The sequence below is a fragment of the Melitaea cinxia genome, chromosome 25 (genome assembly GCF_905220565.1).
Source record: "Melitaea cinxia chromosome 25, ilMelCinx1.1, whole genome shotgun sequence".
NCBI classification, from domain to species: Eukaryota; Metazoa; Arthropoda; class Insecta; order Lepidoptera; family Nymphalidae; genus Melitaea; species Melitaea cinxia.
Genome location: NC_059418.1, coordinates 5,696,585 through 5,716,542, shown reverse-complemented (window position 1 = coordinate 5,716,542; position 19,958 = coordinate 5,696,585). Strand labels below are relative to the sequence as shown.

Genomic DNA, 19,958 nt, shown 5'->3' with positions numbered 1-19,958 from the left:
AAAAATATGTACACATAATGTTAAGGCAGAAAAATTAAAAAAAAACTTACTTGACAGTCGACACAGTACACCAATGTTCGTGTTTGTTTGTAAAAAATAACACGACAGCAATCACAGTTTCAAAAAAGTTTTCGCACAAAAAATCTAACAAAGTCGCAAACCACATTTTTTTTTTTTTTTTTGTAATAGAGTCAATTTCTTAATTTGCTCTAGATGTATATTCAACAACACTAGCCAAATAGTCTGTATCTCGTACACAGTTTATCACTATAATATTTATTAATATACTTTTAAAACCAATTTTAAAACGTAAAAAACTCGTGTAAAGCTTTGCTGTCGCCGCACAAAAAGACGGCGAATAATTAGAAACACAGCATAATAAGTTGCACTTTAATCATGGCACTTAAAATAATAAACAAAACAATGAAAATGGGAAATCCCCTTAACATCAGTTTTAATATACAGACAAAAAATGTAGGTATTTATATATCTAGAACCCAGTTTTGTCGTAATATCCGGTAGGTACACTACACTCTACAGTTCTCACAGTACTAAACTGTCAAAGAGTAAACTGTGGTTCTAAACTAGCGTCCTAACCATAGAGTAGAATAAATATTAAAAACCATGGAGCATAGAGAGATTTGACAGCCCACAGCATGGAGCATAGATGCTCCATGGCCCACAGAATAATGTGTGAAAATACTTATAATGAAACTATTCGATAATAATCGATAATGGCTCTCGAATAACTTGGAATAGATTTTTGCATCGCATTGTACTGCTGCATGGAAGAAAAAATATGACACGAAATACTACTGGATTATTACTAATTATTTGTCGTATTAAAATAACTACTTAGATTAATAAATAAAACTTTTAGCTAAACGCGAGGTCCGTAAAGGTTTATCACATCGTGCAAGAAATGTTAATAGTAAATACTGTATTCGTCTCATAAAAATATAGAAACAATCACTTATTTGTTTTCTAAAATCTACAAAAAACCTAACATTCATTCTATACCACAAAGTACAGCATTTTCGATGAAAACTGCCGGGGGGTGTAATTTACACTGACTACTTTAATAACTATAGTCATATTTCAATCAATTTAAACGAAACCCTAAAAACATAAATCTAATTATTTCTCAGTCATTAGTGAAACCACAAGAAAACCGCATGAAAATCCGTTAAGTGGGTTTTGAATTTTTCGCGAAAAGAGAGGCGGACAGCAAGACGCACTTTATTTATATCGAATTTATATGTTATTTGAAGCGATTATTTAAAAACATATTAACAAACACCAAAATATGAAAATGTATGGGTAGCTTTATAGCTGTCAAAATTATTATCCGTATTCCGGACTAACTTGTTTATACTAACTAATCTATGGCTTATAATTTAGATATGATTTAGATTTTAGACAATTTGACTTTGAATTGTATGAGCGTTTTAAAGGCTTTAGATAATTATCAATTTAGTGTTAATACAAACTTCATCATTTTAGAAATAAGACATCTCCTTTATCAACTATCCAGAAGAAACTACAACATTAAATTATTGTGGACACCTTCCCATATAGGATAAAGGAAAATGAATATGTGGACTTTCTGGCACGTTCAATTGTTGACAGTAACAGCGGCAGCCCTGTTGATGACAATGTTGCCGTACCATAAACTGATCTATTAATTATTATTAAATCGAAAATCCTATCTGATTGGCGTGATCTTCGGCGACAAACCTTGTTAAGAAAAGGATCTTGGTACGCTCAGATATTGGAAAAAGTCCTTGGTTTACTAAATCGCATCAACATAGAAGCAGAATATATTATACAATATTATGCTGCTTGAGATTTGGACATTGCAGTTTTTTTTTTTTATGTCACTAGGTCGGCAAACAAGCGTACGGCTCACCTGATGGTAAGCGATTACCGTAGCTTATAGACGCCTGCAATACCAGAAGCATCGCAAGCGCGTTACCGACCCAATCCCCAATCCCCCCAGGAGCTCTGGTCACCTAAATCACCAACAGGAACACAATACTGCTTGAAAACAGTATTAATTTGCTGTGATCTTCTGTAAGGTCGAGGTACTACCCCAGTCGGGCTGCTCCATATTTTGAGCAGGAAATTCCTGCTGTGCCCTACCTCAGTTAAATGCACATTTGAATCGTACGCGCATCATCTCATCGCCCGTTTGCCCACATTGCACCAACAACTTTACACAGTCTTTAGACGACATATTTTTTGAATGCTACGCTTTTAACTTGGAACGCCTTTTATTTATAGGTAACTTGTTGTCTACTTCTGGATCAAAAAATGTCGAGCGCAATACACAAGATTTATCGACTAATTTAGATAACTAACTATACTAGTATATTTGAATTTATTTGCAATACTATCAATGATATTTGAAACAGGACCAGGACCTTCATTCATCGGATATAAAATTTGATTTCGACCTCGCCTATCATTTATAGACAAAAAAGAGTAGACGAAAAAATGAAATCTCAGACTTGGCTTCAGCCTGACCTTACCAGTCACCGAATCAGAAGAATAATGACGTTACTTCAGACTTGGCTCCAGCCTTTTGTTATATCGGAACGAAACTTACGAATTAATTCAAACGAGGCTGTATGGATTATAGTCCTTTGCCTTTCCCAATTGGGATAATTTTTAAAACAACAACAATTGACTTTGAATTTGACATGATTTGACATAAATGGTTAGATGTAAACAGAACGTTATTTTCATTCTTTTATTTATTTATCATGAAATAATTATAAATGAATTCAAAGTTGTAATCTGTGTAAAATATTTACGTGCAATGTACATAATTATGTATTAATTTTAAACTTTAAAACGTATACAACAATGAAGAGTTCGTTTCACGGTAAAATCGTCGAAATACCTGGTATATACGCGGATAATTTCGAAAATGCTGAACATCAGAACGCGAGAGCTTATTTTTTAAGTCATTATCACACCGACCATATACAAGGCTTGCATTCCCGAGAGTTGTTAGATGTTTTAATTCGGAATAATGTGATAATTTACTCAACAGAGCTAACTGCTGCTATTATAGATGATGATAAAAATGACGACAGAATTATGCAATGCGTTAGAGGTTTGAAAATGGGTAAGTGTTACTCATATACTTGGAATATCAAGAAAATAAGATTAATTTAAGCCTAGTTTGCTGAGGTCATCCGATTGTAGGTAACTGAGATATAGTAGGATATATCCTGCTCAAAATCTGGAGAAGGCCGACTGGCGAAGTACCTTAACATTACAGAATATAGTAAATACGCTTGTCTGTCGCCCTGGTCATATAAAACAAAAAAAAATGTATATGTACAATATTGTTTTATATTTAAGTAGAAGTACAGATAAATTTACCATACTAGACACTATATTAAGATTGCCGGTATGGGCTGGATGAGGATTGCGGAAAACCAGGATGTCTGGTGCGAACTTGGGGAAGCCTATGTCCAGCAGTGGACTGCAATCAGATGAACTGACTGAGACTACATTAACAAGTCATAAAATTTCTTCCAATTACTACCAATTTTTTCATATTTCTTGCAAACTTCGGTCTTCCTTAATACTGTTCATTCTTATTTTCAGGTCCAAACCTAATAACCTTGCCGAGTATACCAGGGTACAACACACCAGAATTCTGCTTAACTGTGACATTGATACCGGCTGGACACTGTGCGGGCTCTACTATGTTCCTATTCTCAACGGAAACGATGAACATATTATTCACAGGTGACTTCCGTATCAACAACAATGACTTACCGAAGTATAAACTCTTGCATCACAATGACGAACCGATTAAAATTAATACCTTGTATGTAGATACTACGTTTCTCAATACGAAGTACGATTATTTTCCAAAAAGGAGTGAGAGTGTGGCTAAAATGTTGTATGAAATGAAAAAATGGTTGAATTCAGATGAGACAAATGCAATCGCTTTACATACATCAGCTAAATATGGCTATGAGTTTGTCTTCAATGAGATATACAAGAATTTGGATGTAAAAGTGTCTGTCGGTGCTGAGAGATGGCGTTTTTATAGGTAAGTAATCCTCTTACGACAACGGCTCTGGTGTAATTGTGTGTGTGCCGTGTCGGTGACACCAAAACACCGACGGTCATTCGTTCATATTATAGACATTATATATATTAAATGGAATGAAATCATTTATTCTGCCATAAGTAGATTATTTATTATACACCACCACCATCATCATCACACAGCCTAACTCAGTCCACTGCTGGACATAGGCCTCCACAAGTTCGCGCCAAAAACGCGTGAACTCATGTGTGTTGCCCATAGTCACCACACTGGACAGACGGATTGGTGACCGCAGGTCTGGCTGTGTCGCGCCGAAAATGCTGCTGCCCATCTTCGGCCTGTATCTTTCAAAGCCAGCGGTTAGATGGTTACCCAGACTCAGTGCAATAATCGAATGCACGCCAACTTTTTCAGAAAGGAGAGTCAGTGCAAACTGCATCAATGGGCTAGTCATACAAGACAATAAAATTTGATTTTTAGGTTTAAACAGTAATTTTGAAGTGAAACTTCTTCTGAATTGTTGTTATTTGAAACTCGATGAATAGGAAAGAATGAGATAGAATACATTACACAGTATTTTATATTCTTGGTGAAAAAAATCACTTGTAGGCTACTTTTCCTCTCACTTCTTCCGTATTTGAATTGTACATATATATACTTTTTTAACTATTTTAGCTTCTATTTTTGGAGAGTCAATGCAAGCTGCAAATAATGCAATAAGGCAGTAAACATTGAGTTTTTTTTGTTTTTCTATTTTAGCACAATTCCGCACTTAGTACCAGGTGTGACAAACGAAGAAACGAAAATACATCTATGTAGGAACAGAAGCGAAAATACACCACACAGACTGTGTACAAAAAATAATAATAATAATTTTTTATTTATTCATCTATCAGCTATGAAATGGCAATATTGTGAAGAAGAAATTTGTTCAGTTCAAAACGAGACGTCAAAACGTCTGGACGTGTGTTTTGCTACACATTGTAGTAAAAATGAGTTGGAATATTTTGTTGATTACCTTAAACCGAATAAAATTGTTGGCTTTCCAAATGATTTTAATGTATATAAAAGGCGTATGTTTGTTGATAATGAAGTTGTTAAGAAAGTTAAAATTGATAAAAAAGTAGATAAAATTATGTTAAAAGTTATGTTTGAGTGATTTTTTTTTTAATTTTGTCTAAGAGTGTGTGGCAAATAATGTGTCTTTAAGCGCCAATTTAACTGATAAAGTTTCAGATAATTATCTGACATATAATATCCAATTGAACAAAAAAAAGTTCGACACTAAAGTTTTAATAACTCGTATACAAGTTCTTAGTGGGCTATCAGAGACATATCAGTAGAAGGTGAAAAGGGTTGTAAGTGTGCTGTGGTTCGAATATTATTGGCTGTGATGAATTTAATAGTTAAAATGTTTTAACTTTTTACATAATAATGATTGTTTTATACTGAAATAAATGCACAAGAAGAAAACCAATTTGTTTTATTTTATTTCACTTAATTTTTCACTGGAATCTTTTATATAACTTTCAAAGCTACACAGTACCAGGAAAAGAAAAGATTTATCTATTTGTTGCCACTTTATTTTTGACGGTATTTGACGAATCAAATACTGCCTCTTAAGAACCCACTACAGTCGGTTCAAGGGTACACCGTATAACACACGAGGGTGCGCCACGCCAAGAAGCAGATCACTGTTGTAGAATGGGATATATCCTGTTTTGTTTTGGGGTAAGGTATCTGGGAAAGGTTGGGGGTAGGGTCGGCAACGCGCTTGTGTTGTTTCTGTTGTTGCAGGCGTCTATAGGCCATGGTAATCGCTTATCATTAGGTGAACTGTACGCTTGTTTGTCGACATAGGCAGTTATAAAAAAAAAATAGTTCTTGTACAAAAATTACCAAAATATTAGTAGTCCATGGAGTGTTTATACATCGCGCTGGTGTATTGGTGCGTGCAGCGTATGGGCGCTCACTTCCCGGCGTGATGGGTTCGATTCCCGCTCGGGATGGCTATTTGTATTAATATTTATTTCCGGTATGGTTTTCTGTCCTCGTGAGTTTCCCCACCGTGCCTCGGAGTGCATGAGAAGCTGTCGGTCCCGTTCGTTGGCCTGATAGTGATCGTTACTAATAGTAGGGAAAATACCCGCCTACCCGCAATGGAACAGCGTTTTGGATTAAGGTGCGACTGTTCTTCATGCCCAGCGCGGGGATAATACAGGCAAAATCAATCAATCATTAATTACTTTTTGTAACGAACGGCAGGCTTGACATCTGGCTGGGCGACCGAACTGAAAAAATGTGATACTAAAACCATAAGAAAAATATATAACGGAAGTGACGTAATATCAGTCCCACGACTCTACAATATGACGTTTGTAAAACTAAAATTTAGTAAACTTTTTTCTTAAATTATTTATGTCATTTTATACTGTCGACAAAAATAAATAAAGACATGTTTTCTTATTTCACTTAATAGTTTTAATTATTCTTATTATTATTATGTTTGATTTATTTTATTTTATGGTATTTGTTATTTTCTAAAATACTTTTCCTAAATAATTTTATGTACTTAATGAAAAACCAATCAACAAAATTTAAAAAAATATTAAGAACTAGAAAATATGTATAAAATTCAAATTTTTTTTTCAAATTGTGTTGCTTCTATACTATCCGAAGGAACTTCGTTCCTACCTTATACTTTATCGTACTTTAACTAGGTACGTAAAACTAAATATTGCAAAAGACAGTTTTTTTTAGTGCCTTAAAATTTCTATTCCAATTTAATGATCCAAAGTTTATTGGCTATGGCCAATTAACTCAAGAAGGCTTATTGCTTTAATAGTAGTTTAAAACATTAATTAATCTGTAAATCGTTTACTTTTTCTGCTTATAGTAAAAACATGTCTATAACATTGTTAATTTTAATACTTTCAATTTCAAATTTTATTGGTAAGTTCATTAAAAAAAATTGTTTTGTTCAACTAACTTTGACAAATGGGTTAATTTAGAATTACTATTTTCGTAGACGACGCGTTGGCGCAACGGTCACTGTACTTGTCTGTGGCTGTTGCACTGGCGGTTACGGGTTCGATTTCCGCACATGACAAACATTTGTATTGGCCATGCGGTTTGCCGTGGTCTGGGTGTTTGTGCGGTCTTTGTGGGTCCCCCCACCGTGCCTCGGAGAGCACTTTAAGCCGTCGGTCCAGCTTGTTATCATGTACACTTGAGAGCGATCGTTACTCATAGTAGAGAATATATCCGCAAACCCGAATTGGAGCAGCGTAGTGGATTAACCTCTGATGCTTCTCCTACTAGGGAAAAGAGACCCATGCCCAGCAGTGGGATATTACAGGCTGAAGCGAAACTATTTTTTAATTGTAAATTGAGTTTAGCGGTTGTTTTTTTTGTCAAGGCTTCTGTATCCAAGAGAATCCCCCACTCTTTACTATCCTTCCGTCGGTGGTTACAGATGGTACCTTTATAACGGTCAACAGTGGAAATTTTTTGCATATTGTGTAGGTATGACTTAATCCCATGGCAAAACAAATTAAAAGTGGCTTTTTTAAGAGGCTAGATGTATTTTTAAATCCATCCTGACCAAAATGTAGGTATGTATTGTATTATCTATCTTATTACAGTTAAATCCGCGAATTCCGGACTTAACCGGTTACATTAACGTACATTTAATTTTTATATAAATATTAATTTTTTAATTTTTATTTCAGACTGCAAAAAATCTAAGCCATTCAACTATACCAGGTAGGAATATTAACATTGATTTAACACTAGTTATTAATTGACTACCAGAAAAGAAGGATGTTCTCAATTCGAGTGTTATTTTATGGGCTAACTCATAACTTTTTACTGGGTGTAGGTACTTATTGATGATTTTATTTTATTCGAAAGCTAGTGTTTATCGTATGGTCCCATTTAATAATAATTTGAGCGAGATCTGACGAATAGTTACTGAGCTAGGTATCCGCAATAACGCGTATTTAAGTGACGATTGTATTTTTTTAATGTATATTACGTCAGTTTGACGGGGTGAACGGTTTTACCGTTTTAATGTTTTTTTTTTTTTTTTTATATATATATAATCGAAAGGTGGCGCGAGTCATTTGGCGTCATATTTAAATTTATTTAAGATCTAGCAAATTATTTTTCGAGTTATATCTAATAATGCGTACCTACCTGTTTAGGTACTTGACAATTTTTTCGTCGACCTATTTGTATTATACTGCATAACTTTTCACTAGGTAGCTATACCGATTTTGATGATTTGATTATTTTAGTCGAAAGCTGACACTAGTCTTGTCGTCCCATTTAAATTTGATTTAGATCTAATAACTATTTTTTCGCTTATTGTTAGTTGTGTCGTATTAGTTGTCGATGTAATTGAAATTGTTTTTTTTTTCGTTCGCGAACATTATTTGTAAACATGTTACACATTTATTATAAATCGAATTTAGTTTTTTTTTTTTTTGTTTCATAAGAAACACAATTATTAGTACATAATTCTGTTTGCAGACAAACGAAAAAAAACCGACTTCAATTACATCGACAAGTAATACAACGTAGATCGACGAAAAAATAGTCAAGTAACTACGCGTTATCAAAGATTACTCAAAAAGTAGTTATCAGATCTCGATAAAATTTAAATGTGACCACATGATGAACATCAGCTTTTCATTAAATTAAAAATTGTCAAAATCGAAACACCCAGTAAAAAGTTATTGCGGATTTTCGAGAGTTTCCCTCGATTTCTCTGGGATCCCATCATCAGATCCTAGTTTCCTTATCATGGTACTAAACTAAAGATATCGCCTGTCTAACAAAAAAAGAATTATCCAAATCGGTATATCCAGTAGAATGTTATGCGGTATAATACAACGTAGGTCGACGAAAAAAGCGTCAAGTAAAAACGCATTATTAGATATAACTCGAAAAGTAGTTGTTAGATCTCACATAAATTTAAATGGGACCAATTGGCACACACCACCTTTCGATTAAAACAAAATTTGTCAAAAGCGGTCTACCCGGTCAAAAGTTCTGATGTAACATACATAAAAAAAAAAAAAACAGTCGAATTGAGAACCTCCTCCTTTTTTGGAAGTCGGTTAATAATTTTTAAATTAATTTGGCTCCATATGTTACATTTACAGGCCATCATCTAAATATGATAATCCAAATTTTATAAGGGACAGATACTATGGTAAGTTTTTCATCATCATCATCATCATCATTTCAGCCTATCACAGTCCACTACTGGACACAGGCCTCCACAAGTTCACGCCAAAAATAGCGCGAACTCATGTGTTTTGCCCATAGTCACCACGCTGGGCAGGCGGGTTGGTGACCGCAGGGCTGGCTTTGTCGCACCGAAGACGCTGCTGCCCGTCTTCGGCCTGTGTATTTCAAAGCCAGCAGTTAGGTGGTTATCCCGCCATCGATCGGCTTAAGTTCCAAGGTGGTAGTGGAACTGTCTTAACTCTTAGTCGCCTCTTACGACACCCACGGGAAGAGAGTGGGTAGCTATATTCTTTACTACCGTAGCCACACAGGGGAGTTTGTTGTTTTTAACCGCATGAAAATATCCATTTTTTTTAAATACAATATATACTTAATCTATCCATCCATCACCTTTTGGAATTACACTGCTGGACGTAGGCCTCTCGTTCGCCGTCTTCTCGTTCACGTTTGCCGCTCCGTCCGGTCCTGTGCCCTCTGAACCTAGCGGTTTCTTAAATGAACTTAATATTAAAAAATAAAATTATAGTTATATAAATAGGTACATAAATTTTGATCTCAGCAATTACTACATTAGTGTTTGTACAAATATCTGTCTGGGTGTGGGTGTAGGTCTCGCCACCGACTCTCTCAATTAGGTTCATGGGTGTACCCACGGTCGGGCAAGATGCGGCATGTGCCCCACCCAAACTCGAAGCTAATAATTTATATTTTAAATAATAAGGAAATTTTAGTTACATTTAGCTAGCATATTCACAAACTATTACTGATTGCAATAATTAAAAATTATTTAATTTTCCACTACTAATCAAGTTTCACATTCATTTGTTTTTGCCCCACATTTACAAAATTTTGTGGACGCCCATGAAGAAGTGTATTGTCTTTATTATCAGAACTATGTTAACGATCTTTTCTCGTGTTCAGGAATTTATCCACCAGTCCGCTTTGAGCAACGGGGTGGATTAAGTTCCGACCAATGGCGTGCATAAAGTTTTTAGACAGGGAAGGCAGTCAAAAAAAATATGAACAGCCACACTGCACCTACTTTCTCGATTTTTTTTTTCTAATTTATTTCAATTTTGTTGGGAATAGAGGCTTTTAGATAATTTCAAGAACAGACAAGTAAATTATTGGACACGTAAAGTGCATTTATACTTATAATAATGCAGGCATACACATACACGTACAGCAACCAATTGATATTTATCAAACAAATCAGTTACTGGATAGACTTTGACCTCATAAGCCGGCACTCTGATAATTTCGTTTGTGTCAAACATAGGAAATCATTGATAACACTATTAATTAGTTAGGATTGTATGCTTAATGAAAGTACTTGTTTATTTATTTATAAATGAAAAATTATAACGCCATTGTTATTTATATGTTAAATCGATACGCCTGAAGAATTTGTAATTTATCCGTAAAATCGAACGTGTTGAATTTGGATGCACCATTTACTTTCATCAAACACACATCTCCGTTACATATTTCACAAGTAAACTTATTAATCACTAATATATTAATATTTTCACTAATAACAAGAATGCACAAACGAAAAATTCAAAGCGAATTACTAAATTACTACTATTACGAAATTAATCTGTGGAATGTTGCGATTATGCGACCGTGTCAAAATCATAATTATTGGTAAAAACGGTATCGAATTCAAGACAATTTGATTTAACAGGTTATTCTTAGGCTGTGCCTACTCCAAGAAGCTTAGGTATACAAAACACTTCTTGGCCTACTCTCATTGTTAAACCGACCAATGTTAAAAACACAATACTTTGTTCGTATTCCATATGACGCGCGACATTATAAAATTGTAGGATTAAATAATGTCCTACTGTTATTTCTAACATTTTGTTAGCGATTTTCGGCAGAAGTTTTATAAAAGGCCCGTCGTCGATTCGCGCGAAGCGCTGATATCGCTTATTACGGCGGGTTTTTTAGTTGAAGCGGATTTAAATTGAATTACGGTTTATGTTTTTTTTTTTTTTTTTAATATGTAATGTTCATGTTTTATATATCATTTTTAGTAACATGACAAGGTAGGCAGTGCCTTTCTGCCTATATGGAATGCACTCTACGGGTTCCAACCTATCTCCTATATGGATAAGAGGCCTTTTACTATCAGTAGGATGCTTACAGAATGATTTACTTCAGTTGAGTTTCTCCGAATAAGTCTTTTATAAGTCCAAATACCACTTTTAATTAGTCTTAATACATAAAATTCTCGTGTCGCGGTATTTGTAGTTAAACTCCTCCGAAACGGCTTGACTGATTCTCATGAAATTTTGTGTGCATATTCGGTAAGTCTGAGAATCAAACAACATCTATTTTTCATCTCCCTAAATTTTAAGGGTAGTCCACCCCTAATTTTTTTAATTTTTAGATAAATTATTATTATTATTTTTATGATATAACATTAAAAAATACATACAACCCTAAATTTTCAACCCTCTACGATCAACCCCTATTCTTAAATAGCGTTTAGCGGCAAGACAACGTTTGCCGAGTCAGCTAGTTATACTATAAAAGTTTATAATTCAAACATTAAAGAAGATTAAAATAAAAACAGATGAAATATGGAAACCCACGATGGATGAAGAATGGGTGAATCGCTTCAGACAACCATACAACCCAGCGTGGATGGACTATTGCGACCCTTACCACTGCAATGACTACCACAAGTTAGCATGCGGCCTGAACAGAAAGACGATGAGATTTAAATGGTTCCAGAGCGCCTGTCACGTCATTCTGAACAATAAGTGCGCGAAATACCGAGGCAGTTTGAGTAAGTATATTCATCATCATCATTCCAGCCTATTGCAGTCCACTGCTGAACATAGGCCTACACAAGTTCGCCCAAAAAATGCGTGAACTCATGTGTGTTGCCCATAGTCACCACGCTGGGCTGGCCTCTTAAGTTCCAAGGTGATAGTGGAACCTCGCTATCCCTTAGTCACCTCTTACGACACCCACGGGAAGAGAGGGGGCGGCTATATTCTTTGGCGGCTATATATATTATATTTATGTTACTATACTTATACTGAGGATACTTTTATTAGGTTAGGACATAGCAGGAAATATCCTGTCAACATCTTGAGCGTTGACTTGGGAAGTGGGTTGACTTTATACAAGATTACAGACAAATAATGCTCTCAAGTAGGTGTTCCAGTAGTGAGTAAGGTAGCCAGAGCTCCCAAGAAGGGCTGTAGATAGGTTCGGCAACGCACTTGTTACTACCCTATGGAAAAAAATCTCTTAAACCATGGACAAATGCAGACCAAATTCTCATACCGAGTTATGAGTCTACGAGATCTCTTATGGTAGAACTTTGTATAAAAATTTGGTCTACATTTGTCCATGTTTTAGGAGATTTTTTCCATAGGGTAGCTTATAGACGTCTGCAACACCAGAAGCATCGCAAACAAGTTGGCGATCCTACACGACACTGCTTTGAAGCAGTATTATTTAGCTGTGATCTTCTGTAAGGTCTAGGTACTATCACAGTTGGGCTGCTCCATATTTAGAGCTGGAAATTTCCTGCTGTATCCTACCTCAGTTAAACTTTCGGTAACCGATTCTCATCGAATATACCGTACGTTTGTTTAACACCTCAGTTGTATAAATAGCTTGTTCCTTTTCCAGAATACGATGTGATCGAGACAAAGTACTGTATGCAATATGTGAAGCACTTAAGGTCTAGGTGTGAACTAGAATGTCCAGACAATTTAGACCCGGTGTGTGGGATCAGCGGTTTTGATAATCACGTAGTTTTGTTTAGAAATGACTGCGCTTTTGAACGTGCAAACTGCAGGAGCGGACTTTTAGAAGGTAACATTCATAATATTAATTTATCTTTCGTTTTCTCCCGCAAAAATTTTGACTATGTCATTCAGAGATACGCTTGTGAAAAAGTTTTTACAATCACTGTTCTACTAGTTTTTTAATTGATTGATTACAAAGATTAAAATATACAAAAAGAAAGATCTTTCCTTCTTGTAATCTAATATATAAAATTCTCGTGACGCAGTGTTTGTAATTAAACTCCTCCGAAAAGGCTTGACCGATTCTCATGGAATTTTATGTACATATTGGGTAGGTCTGAGAATCGAACAACATCTATTTTTCATCCCCCAAAGTTTTATTACTTATCTCCCCTTATTATAGGGAGGGGGTTTAAGGGTGGTAATAACAAATATGGCAAAACAACGTATGCGGGGTCAGCTAGTATTAGTATATATTTAGATAAAGAACAGTTTATTTAAATGCACTTTGACAATGACAATGACAATGACTTGAAACAACTGTTTTAACGTAAATGTGTATAGGTATATATAGAAGATTCATTATTGGAAAGATTCATTGTCGAAGAGTATTTGCTTAGATGTCCTGTTTATAATTTATTAATAAGTTATTTTATGTAGATTACAGTTTTGAAATGTCACAATTATTCAAATTAAAAGAACATATATTGGAACACAAAGTACTCATATTTTTTTTGTTTTTTTTTTACAGAATATGAAAAAGTAGACATCAAAGTTTGTAGTTATTATTTAAATATTTAAAAATAAATAACTGAAAAGTATGGTCATTGGATTTTCTTATTGATATCCAATGTCTAATAAAACAGTGTTGAAATGCTGCAATAAATAAAATGTATACGTATAATGTTCGTCACTTAAGCCAAATAATGTCTATACCTAATCCCAAAAAGGCGTCCATAACTACGATAACTGCCTACCAACAGGAAGACGTTACGCTAACTCTACGGTGTAGCGATATGAAAAAAAAGCTAAAAAAAAATCATAAGAAACAGATCATAATTATTATATATTTCACAACTTATCATCATTTCATCATTTCAGCCTATTGCAGTCCACGCGCTGGACATAGGCCGTCACAAGTTCGCGCCAAAAATGGCGTGAACTCATGTGTTTTGCCCATAGTCACCACGCTGGGCAGGCGGGTTGGTGACCGCAGGGCTGGCTTTGTCGCACTGAAAATGCTGCTGCCAGTCTCCGGTCTGTGTATTGCAAAGCCAGCAGTTGAATGGGTGCTTATCCCGCCATCGGTCGGCTTTTTAAGGTGGTAGTGGAACTGTGTTATGCCTTAGTCGCTTCTTACGACACCCACGGGAAGAGAGGGGGTGGTATAACTTATCGTAGCTGAATAAAAATAGATATATAAATACGAGAAATGCCGCGCGAGACTTCTACTTAGTAATTATAAAATACTTATTTTTAAATGCTTGAATTATTTCTTTATCGCTAACGTATAAACGAAAAAACGTTCGATTAAATCAACTCTTACATTTGAAAATGGAATACGTAATAACGTTTTTATTTTTGGGTATGTTATCTTTTTAATATTTTCCTTAAATATAATATTAAAGTTACTGACGTTTTTTTTTTAAACTAACTAATTTATAAAACCAGAACTTTATTAAAATATTAGCTTTCGCCCGGGACTTTGCCTTTTTCCGAAACGCTACAAGCCGACTAAGCTTTTGCAACATTTTTCATTGAGGGCCTGTTTGACCTGTTGTGGATAATGCTAATTGACAGATAACAATTCAATTAGACTTTGACAGCGGGTTGTAGAATAGGTCAGTAGGACCTGTTTCTCCTTAATTAATTAACTGCAACTTTTAGATTCACTTTTGCGAAAAGAAATGCCTCATTAATATAAATGATAGAATTCGATGATAAAAAAGAATAATGAAGCAAAAACTTGTTACTTTCGTATACTATCATTCGTATCAATATCAAATAGCGTTATCCACAACTGCTGAAATAGGCCACGAAACTCCTCTCCTATCGATCGTAGCTTGATGTTATTATAGCCTTCTACGATATAGAGGCTATATATCAGATACTAAAAGACGTTTCAATTCGAATCAGCAGTTCTTTAGATTAGCGCGTTGAACTAAGAAAAATCATTAACTTTACAATACTAGTATAGGTAGATATAAATATTTTAAATTCTACCTTAATCAAGCCTAGTCTAAAATCAATTTAATTGAGTGTCCTTATGCGTATTGGAATATATTATCGTATGTATTATATTATGTATCGTTTATGTGTATGCGTGTATGTATAAGTATCGTATTATTTGTATCTACGTGTGTATAAATTATTATGTATCTGTGCATTTATATATTGTATAATTATGTATTTATATTATATTTTTATTATCTATATGTTTAGATTGTACACGCTAATTTTGCGACTGTTTTATAAGTTTCCTGTAGCAGGACTACTGGAAGAGATTCCATCATGGGATAATTAGTGCCTTTGTACCAGCATTGTTAATAAGAGCTATTTCCTTTTGCTATCCTAGTGTACATAAATTGTTAAAAAATTAATTAAAATAAATTTTAAAAATAAAGTAGGTATGTATTTGCCATTTCATGACAGTAACACAAGATCAAAAAGTGGCACTTGTTTACAACTTTTATTTATTGGACTTTCAAAAGAGGCGTAAAAACAAACGAACGCCATTTCTTAAATCAGAAAAGTATGTATGAACCAACTGTGAAAACATATACCCTTTTAGTTGCAATTTGTTTTTTTTTTTCTTCAACAGATAATTTAAAATTCATAAATTCATAAATAGATTCAAAATATACTTTTATTTATATACTTTATTGCACTAAAAATAATGTACAGAAAAATTATACATAAAGTTGATGCCAAAGGTGGACTTATCTCTAGAAGAGATCTCTTCCAGTCAACCAATGGTCATGAGAGTGTCATATAGCGGAGAACACAGAGCAAGAACGTAATATCTAAAGAACTGTAATATATTACATACTTACAGGTATAAATACATACACTTACATAGATACATATAGATATCATACATATACATATACACACACTACTTAAATACACATACATACGTACACACATAAATACAAATATATGATATAATATTATACTTTACTTTATTATACTTTCTGTATAATAAAAATGTTTTTATAGTTCTTTGGTTACAAGATACTAATTTAAAACTAACATCAACAACGCTCAGCCAAAAAGAAAGAATACAAATATTAAGGCAAAAACTCGACGAAGAAATCATTAAAAATCGAAAAACAAAGGACTTGTATCCTATAGATATACAAGACCCCATAATAGAAGATTACGAATATGTAGAAAATGAAAAATTACCCATTACCCCCATTATGGAACTAGATACAAAGAAAGTTAACGAAAAATTTAAATTGCGAACGATAAAAAATAAAACGTCATCTGTCAAACAAACAAACACGGACATCAAGAATGTCACAGATAATAAATCAAGTAAATTACGTTCGAAAGAGAAACGTCTTCGTAAAGAAAAAAGGGTCAGCGTTAAAAAACCCATAGAGATCTTCTACAGACGATTGTACAATACAGAAATGTTGCAACAAAAGTTGGAATGGTTGCACTGTCAAGACACAATCACACCAGTCTTAAGTGGTGTTAAAGTTGATATAACACATCCAAAGAGGTTGTCTCAAAAAGATCAAACTGTTTTAAGGTAAATATAAAGCCAAGCCAATTTCTTTAGTCATTATTAGTAAAGTCTAGGTTGATTTAGTAATTTTAAAAATTGCACAGTTTTTCGATTACTTTTTTGCAGTGGAACAATAAGGTTTTCTTCTCCTATTATCTATATCTTCTCAATAAAAGAGGCAAAGGTCCAGTAGAGGCTGTTTCGCTAGAACAACTGTTTCAATGCAATTCAATATAAAATAATTATTTTATGCTCGTAATTCAGTATTCGTGCTGATAGCTATCACAGTGACGTAGCGAGCTTAACTCGCGCCCAGTACGCCTACAGTATCTTTTTAACACCCCTCCCGCATTCGAAAACCATATAATATGTCCAGCAATTTTTTGTTTTGAGGAACATTTGGCGCCCCCTTGTGAATAGCACTCGAGGCATGATGCCCCCCATTGCCCACCCCTCGCTACGCCGCTGAGCTATGCTACATTTTTTTTCTAGATTTATTCAGCTGCTAAGTGTAAATACATCGGCATACAGTCGCGACGACGTCTACTCGATATTGTACCAAATCAGTAATTTGCAACTGAGACTGTTCCAATGGGACGTTGTGTCTATAAACATGTTGTTAAACGTTGTTATAAAAGGTAAGAATATAATCTATATATTAATACGTGAAATAAAAATTTGTACACCTTTTTACAAAAATTGCGCGGACGGACGAGTATGAGATTTTGCACACTTATAGTTTATATAAAGGAGTGCAGAATGCTGATATTTTTTTAAAACTATGCATAAAAATATATTAATTCAATAAAAAAAAAAACATTACATACACATTACCGTGTATTTGACACACATGTATATATACTCTTTTGTTTATTATTATAGATTGTATAGTCTTTGACAACAGAACCTTAATTATATTCAAACTTGTAATTTAACTGAATAATGGTTAAATTTCGACTACTGGGCGACCACTAGTAAATATAATAATACATTTGTGTAGCCCTTTTAATCTTTAAGGAAATTATTAAACTTTCGCTATGGGTGCGTTCAAGTATTACGTAACGCAAATTGTAAAGATTTTTTTTTAATTATTCCGTAGGGACAGACCTAAATATAACTCGTTCAATATTATATAACCATAGTTCCCTACACGACCAGTTTAATTAAGATTTTACTGATTTTTAGAAAGAAAACACACATTCGGCAATTTGAAACGCGGTATTCGAGATCTTTTCCACAATTGGCGTTTGGACATTAGTAACACAAGTACTTTACTACGACAAGCACGTATATTCCGACCGCCTTGCGTCCAAGTGTCTACATTTGACGGTAAAATTATTTTACTACAATTGCATCTTATGGACCCGGATAACATTCGTTTCCGTGGAAATAGATAAAAGAAGTGAGTGTGTCAACTCCAAGGAAAAGATTAATACCATACCAAATTGTAAATAGGTAAGGAAGGTAGGAATGTAATGGTGTGATTTGTTAAGATGGCGTTAACAAAAACGTAACGAGGTCATTCGTTCAGTAGATTTTACTTCTTATGGAGCAAACTTCAAAAAGTAGCCTGATATGGGGTTCCGCTTATATCCTTACCGAATTTCATTGCAGTTTGACAAAACGTTGGTTACAGAAACTGTGTGTACATGACAAAATCTCTGTATGAGCCACACAGATTAGAAAGAAAGTTTGTCATCGTTTGTGTCTGCCTGTGCTTGATCCACGACACACTATTTTTAGATCGCTATTATTAATTAATTAATAAACGCTTCACATTCAACGGCCCCCAGTAGGATTTTCTCCTCTGTTGAGGGTCAGGAAACACAATACACAAGCACAACGCCCAGAACACGACAAACATTTATACGGCCGATATAAATATCTATCGTGAGCGGGAATCGAACCCGCGACCGCCAGCGCAACAGCCAGTGCATTGACCGCTACGCCAAGGCGTCGTATACTATACTATTTCAAGAACATTTACTTTTGATCACGAATGACTTACACCGTATCTACGATTTTAATACTTATGAAATAAATTGCTATTTTTCATAAATTTTTTATTTATTTATTTTTATTTTTAATTCATATTTTATGATAAAATTATTAAATGAAATTCGAAAAAATGTTCGTATATTCGTATATAGCACATGTGGTTTAATTTTTTGTCTCGTTTGTATCCCACTATTATATGACTTTTAATATTCTACGACAATGTCTGTAACATATTTTGTATTATAGGGTCAACAAAATCACCGAAAGGCACGAAGTATTCTAAGAGAGGTCGGACACAGACTACACCTTGCGATGACGACGAAGAATGCTAAGATTAATTATAACTATTATAGATTAATTATAGACTATTTTGGTATTGAAATTAATATGTCTTTATTAAATATTCTGTGAAATTAAATCGAAGGCGAATATATTTGTAACACTGTAAATTAATTATTTGTATTTGTTCGAATACGAAAATACCGACTTCACAATTACATCGACAAGTAATACGATGTAAGTAGCCAGTAAAACTCTGAATTAAATACCCGTTACTATAGATAATAATTAAATTAAAAAAGTAATCGTCAGATTTCGATTCGATTCAAATAGGACTATAATTTTAACAAGTACCAGCTTTAGGTCAATTATGAAAAGAATCATCAAAATCGGTTCACCTAGTACACAAAGTACAAAAACAACCGGCCAAGTTGCAAGTCGGACTCGCGCACCGAGAGTTTTGTACAAATAAAATTATAAAAAAATATTTTTATTACATAATGTAACGAAATTTATGCTTTCCCTAATTTTTCCTTTATCTGTGCTTCATACCAAATTTTCAGATTCTGAATTCGCAGGAAGTTTTATTTACCTTACGAATGTCGAAAATTTGCAGCATAAACGGCTGTATCTTTTGATTGCGTTGGCTTAGAAGTTTGATTTTTTCACAGCTCTAAGTGACACTATACCTGAGTATTTGATGTGAATTTCAGCTTTATACCTACACGCAATCTTGAGAAAAAGGATCTTGACAGACAGACGGACAACAAAGTGATCCTATAAGAGTTCCGTTTTTTCCTTTTAACCCTAAAACGGTCGAATTTAGTACCTTCTCCTTATT

The 19,958-nt window shown here is 34.2% G+C and overlaps 2 protein-coding genes across 2 annotated transcripts; both read left to right on the top strand.

The window, feature by feature from the left end:
* Positions 1–2,868: 2,868 nt before the first annotated feature.
* LOC123666052 (protein artemis-like) lies at positions 2,869–14,008 on the top strand. Its single transcript, XM_045600260.1, has 7 exons — positions 2,869–3,133; positions 3,622–4,075; positions 4,835–4,897; positions 5,669–5,729; positions 11,894–12,128; positions 12,986–13,171; positions 13,856–14,008. The coding sequence occupies exons 1-7, from the start codon at positions 2,869–2,871 to the stop codon at positions 13,903–13,905; spliced, it is 1,314 nt and encodes a 437-aa protein (XP_045456216.1). The 3' UTR covers positions 13,906–14,008.
* Positions 14,009–14,030: 22 nt separating this feature from the next.
* On the top strand, positions 14,031–19,287 carry LOC123666051. Its single transcript, XM_045600259.1, has 6 exons — positions 14,031–14,112; positions 16,324–16,547; positions 16,665–16,864; positions 17,333–17,478; positions 18,026–18,169; positions 19,085–19,287. Exons 1-6 carry the CDS (start codon positions 14,031–14,033, stop codon positions 19,168–19,170), a joined length of 882 nt encoding a protein of 293 aa, XP_045456215.1. The 3' UTR covers positions 19,171–19,287.
* The last annotated feature ends 671 nt before the right edge of the window (positions 19,288–19,958 follow it).

What these genes read in the sequence shown, in the direction of transcription:
- LOC123666052 (XM_045600260.1), top strand. Translation starts at nt 2,869, where the DNA reads ATGAAGAGTTCGTTTCACGGTAAAATCGTCGAAATACCTGGTATATAC. An exon ending in CGTTAGAGGTTTGAAAATGG is followed by an intron (nt 3,134 to 3,621) that starts GTAAGTGTTACT and finishes TCTTATTTTCAG; the next exon opens with GTCCAAACCTAATAACCTTG. An exon ending in AAAATACATCTATGTAGGAA is followed by an intron (nt 4,898 to 5,668) that starts CAGAAGCGAAAA and finishes TTATTTTTGACG; the next exon opens with GTATTTGACGAATCAAATAC.
- LOC123666051 (XM_045600259.1), top strand. Translation starts at nt 14,031, where the DNA reads ATGTCTATACCTAATCCCAAAAAGGCGTCCATAACTACGATAACTGCC. An exon ending in CGTTACGCTAACTCTACGGT is followed by an intron (nt 14,113 to 16,323) that starts GTAGCGATATGA and finishes ATGTTTTTATAG; the next exon opens with TTCTTTGGTTACAAGATACT. An exon ending in TGGAACTAGATACAAAGAAA is followed by an intron (nt 16,548 to 16,664) that starts GTTAACGAAAAA and finishes CGTTCGAAAGAG; the next exon opens with AAACGTCTTCGTAAAGAAAA.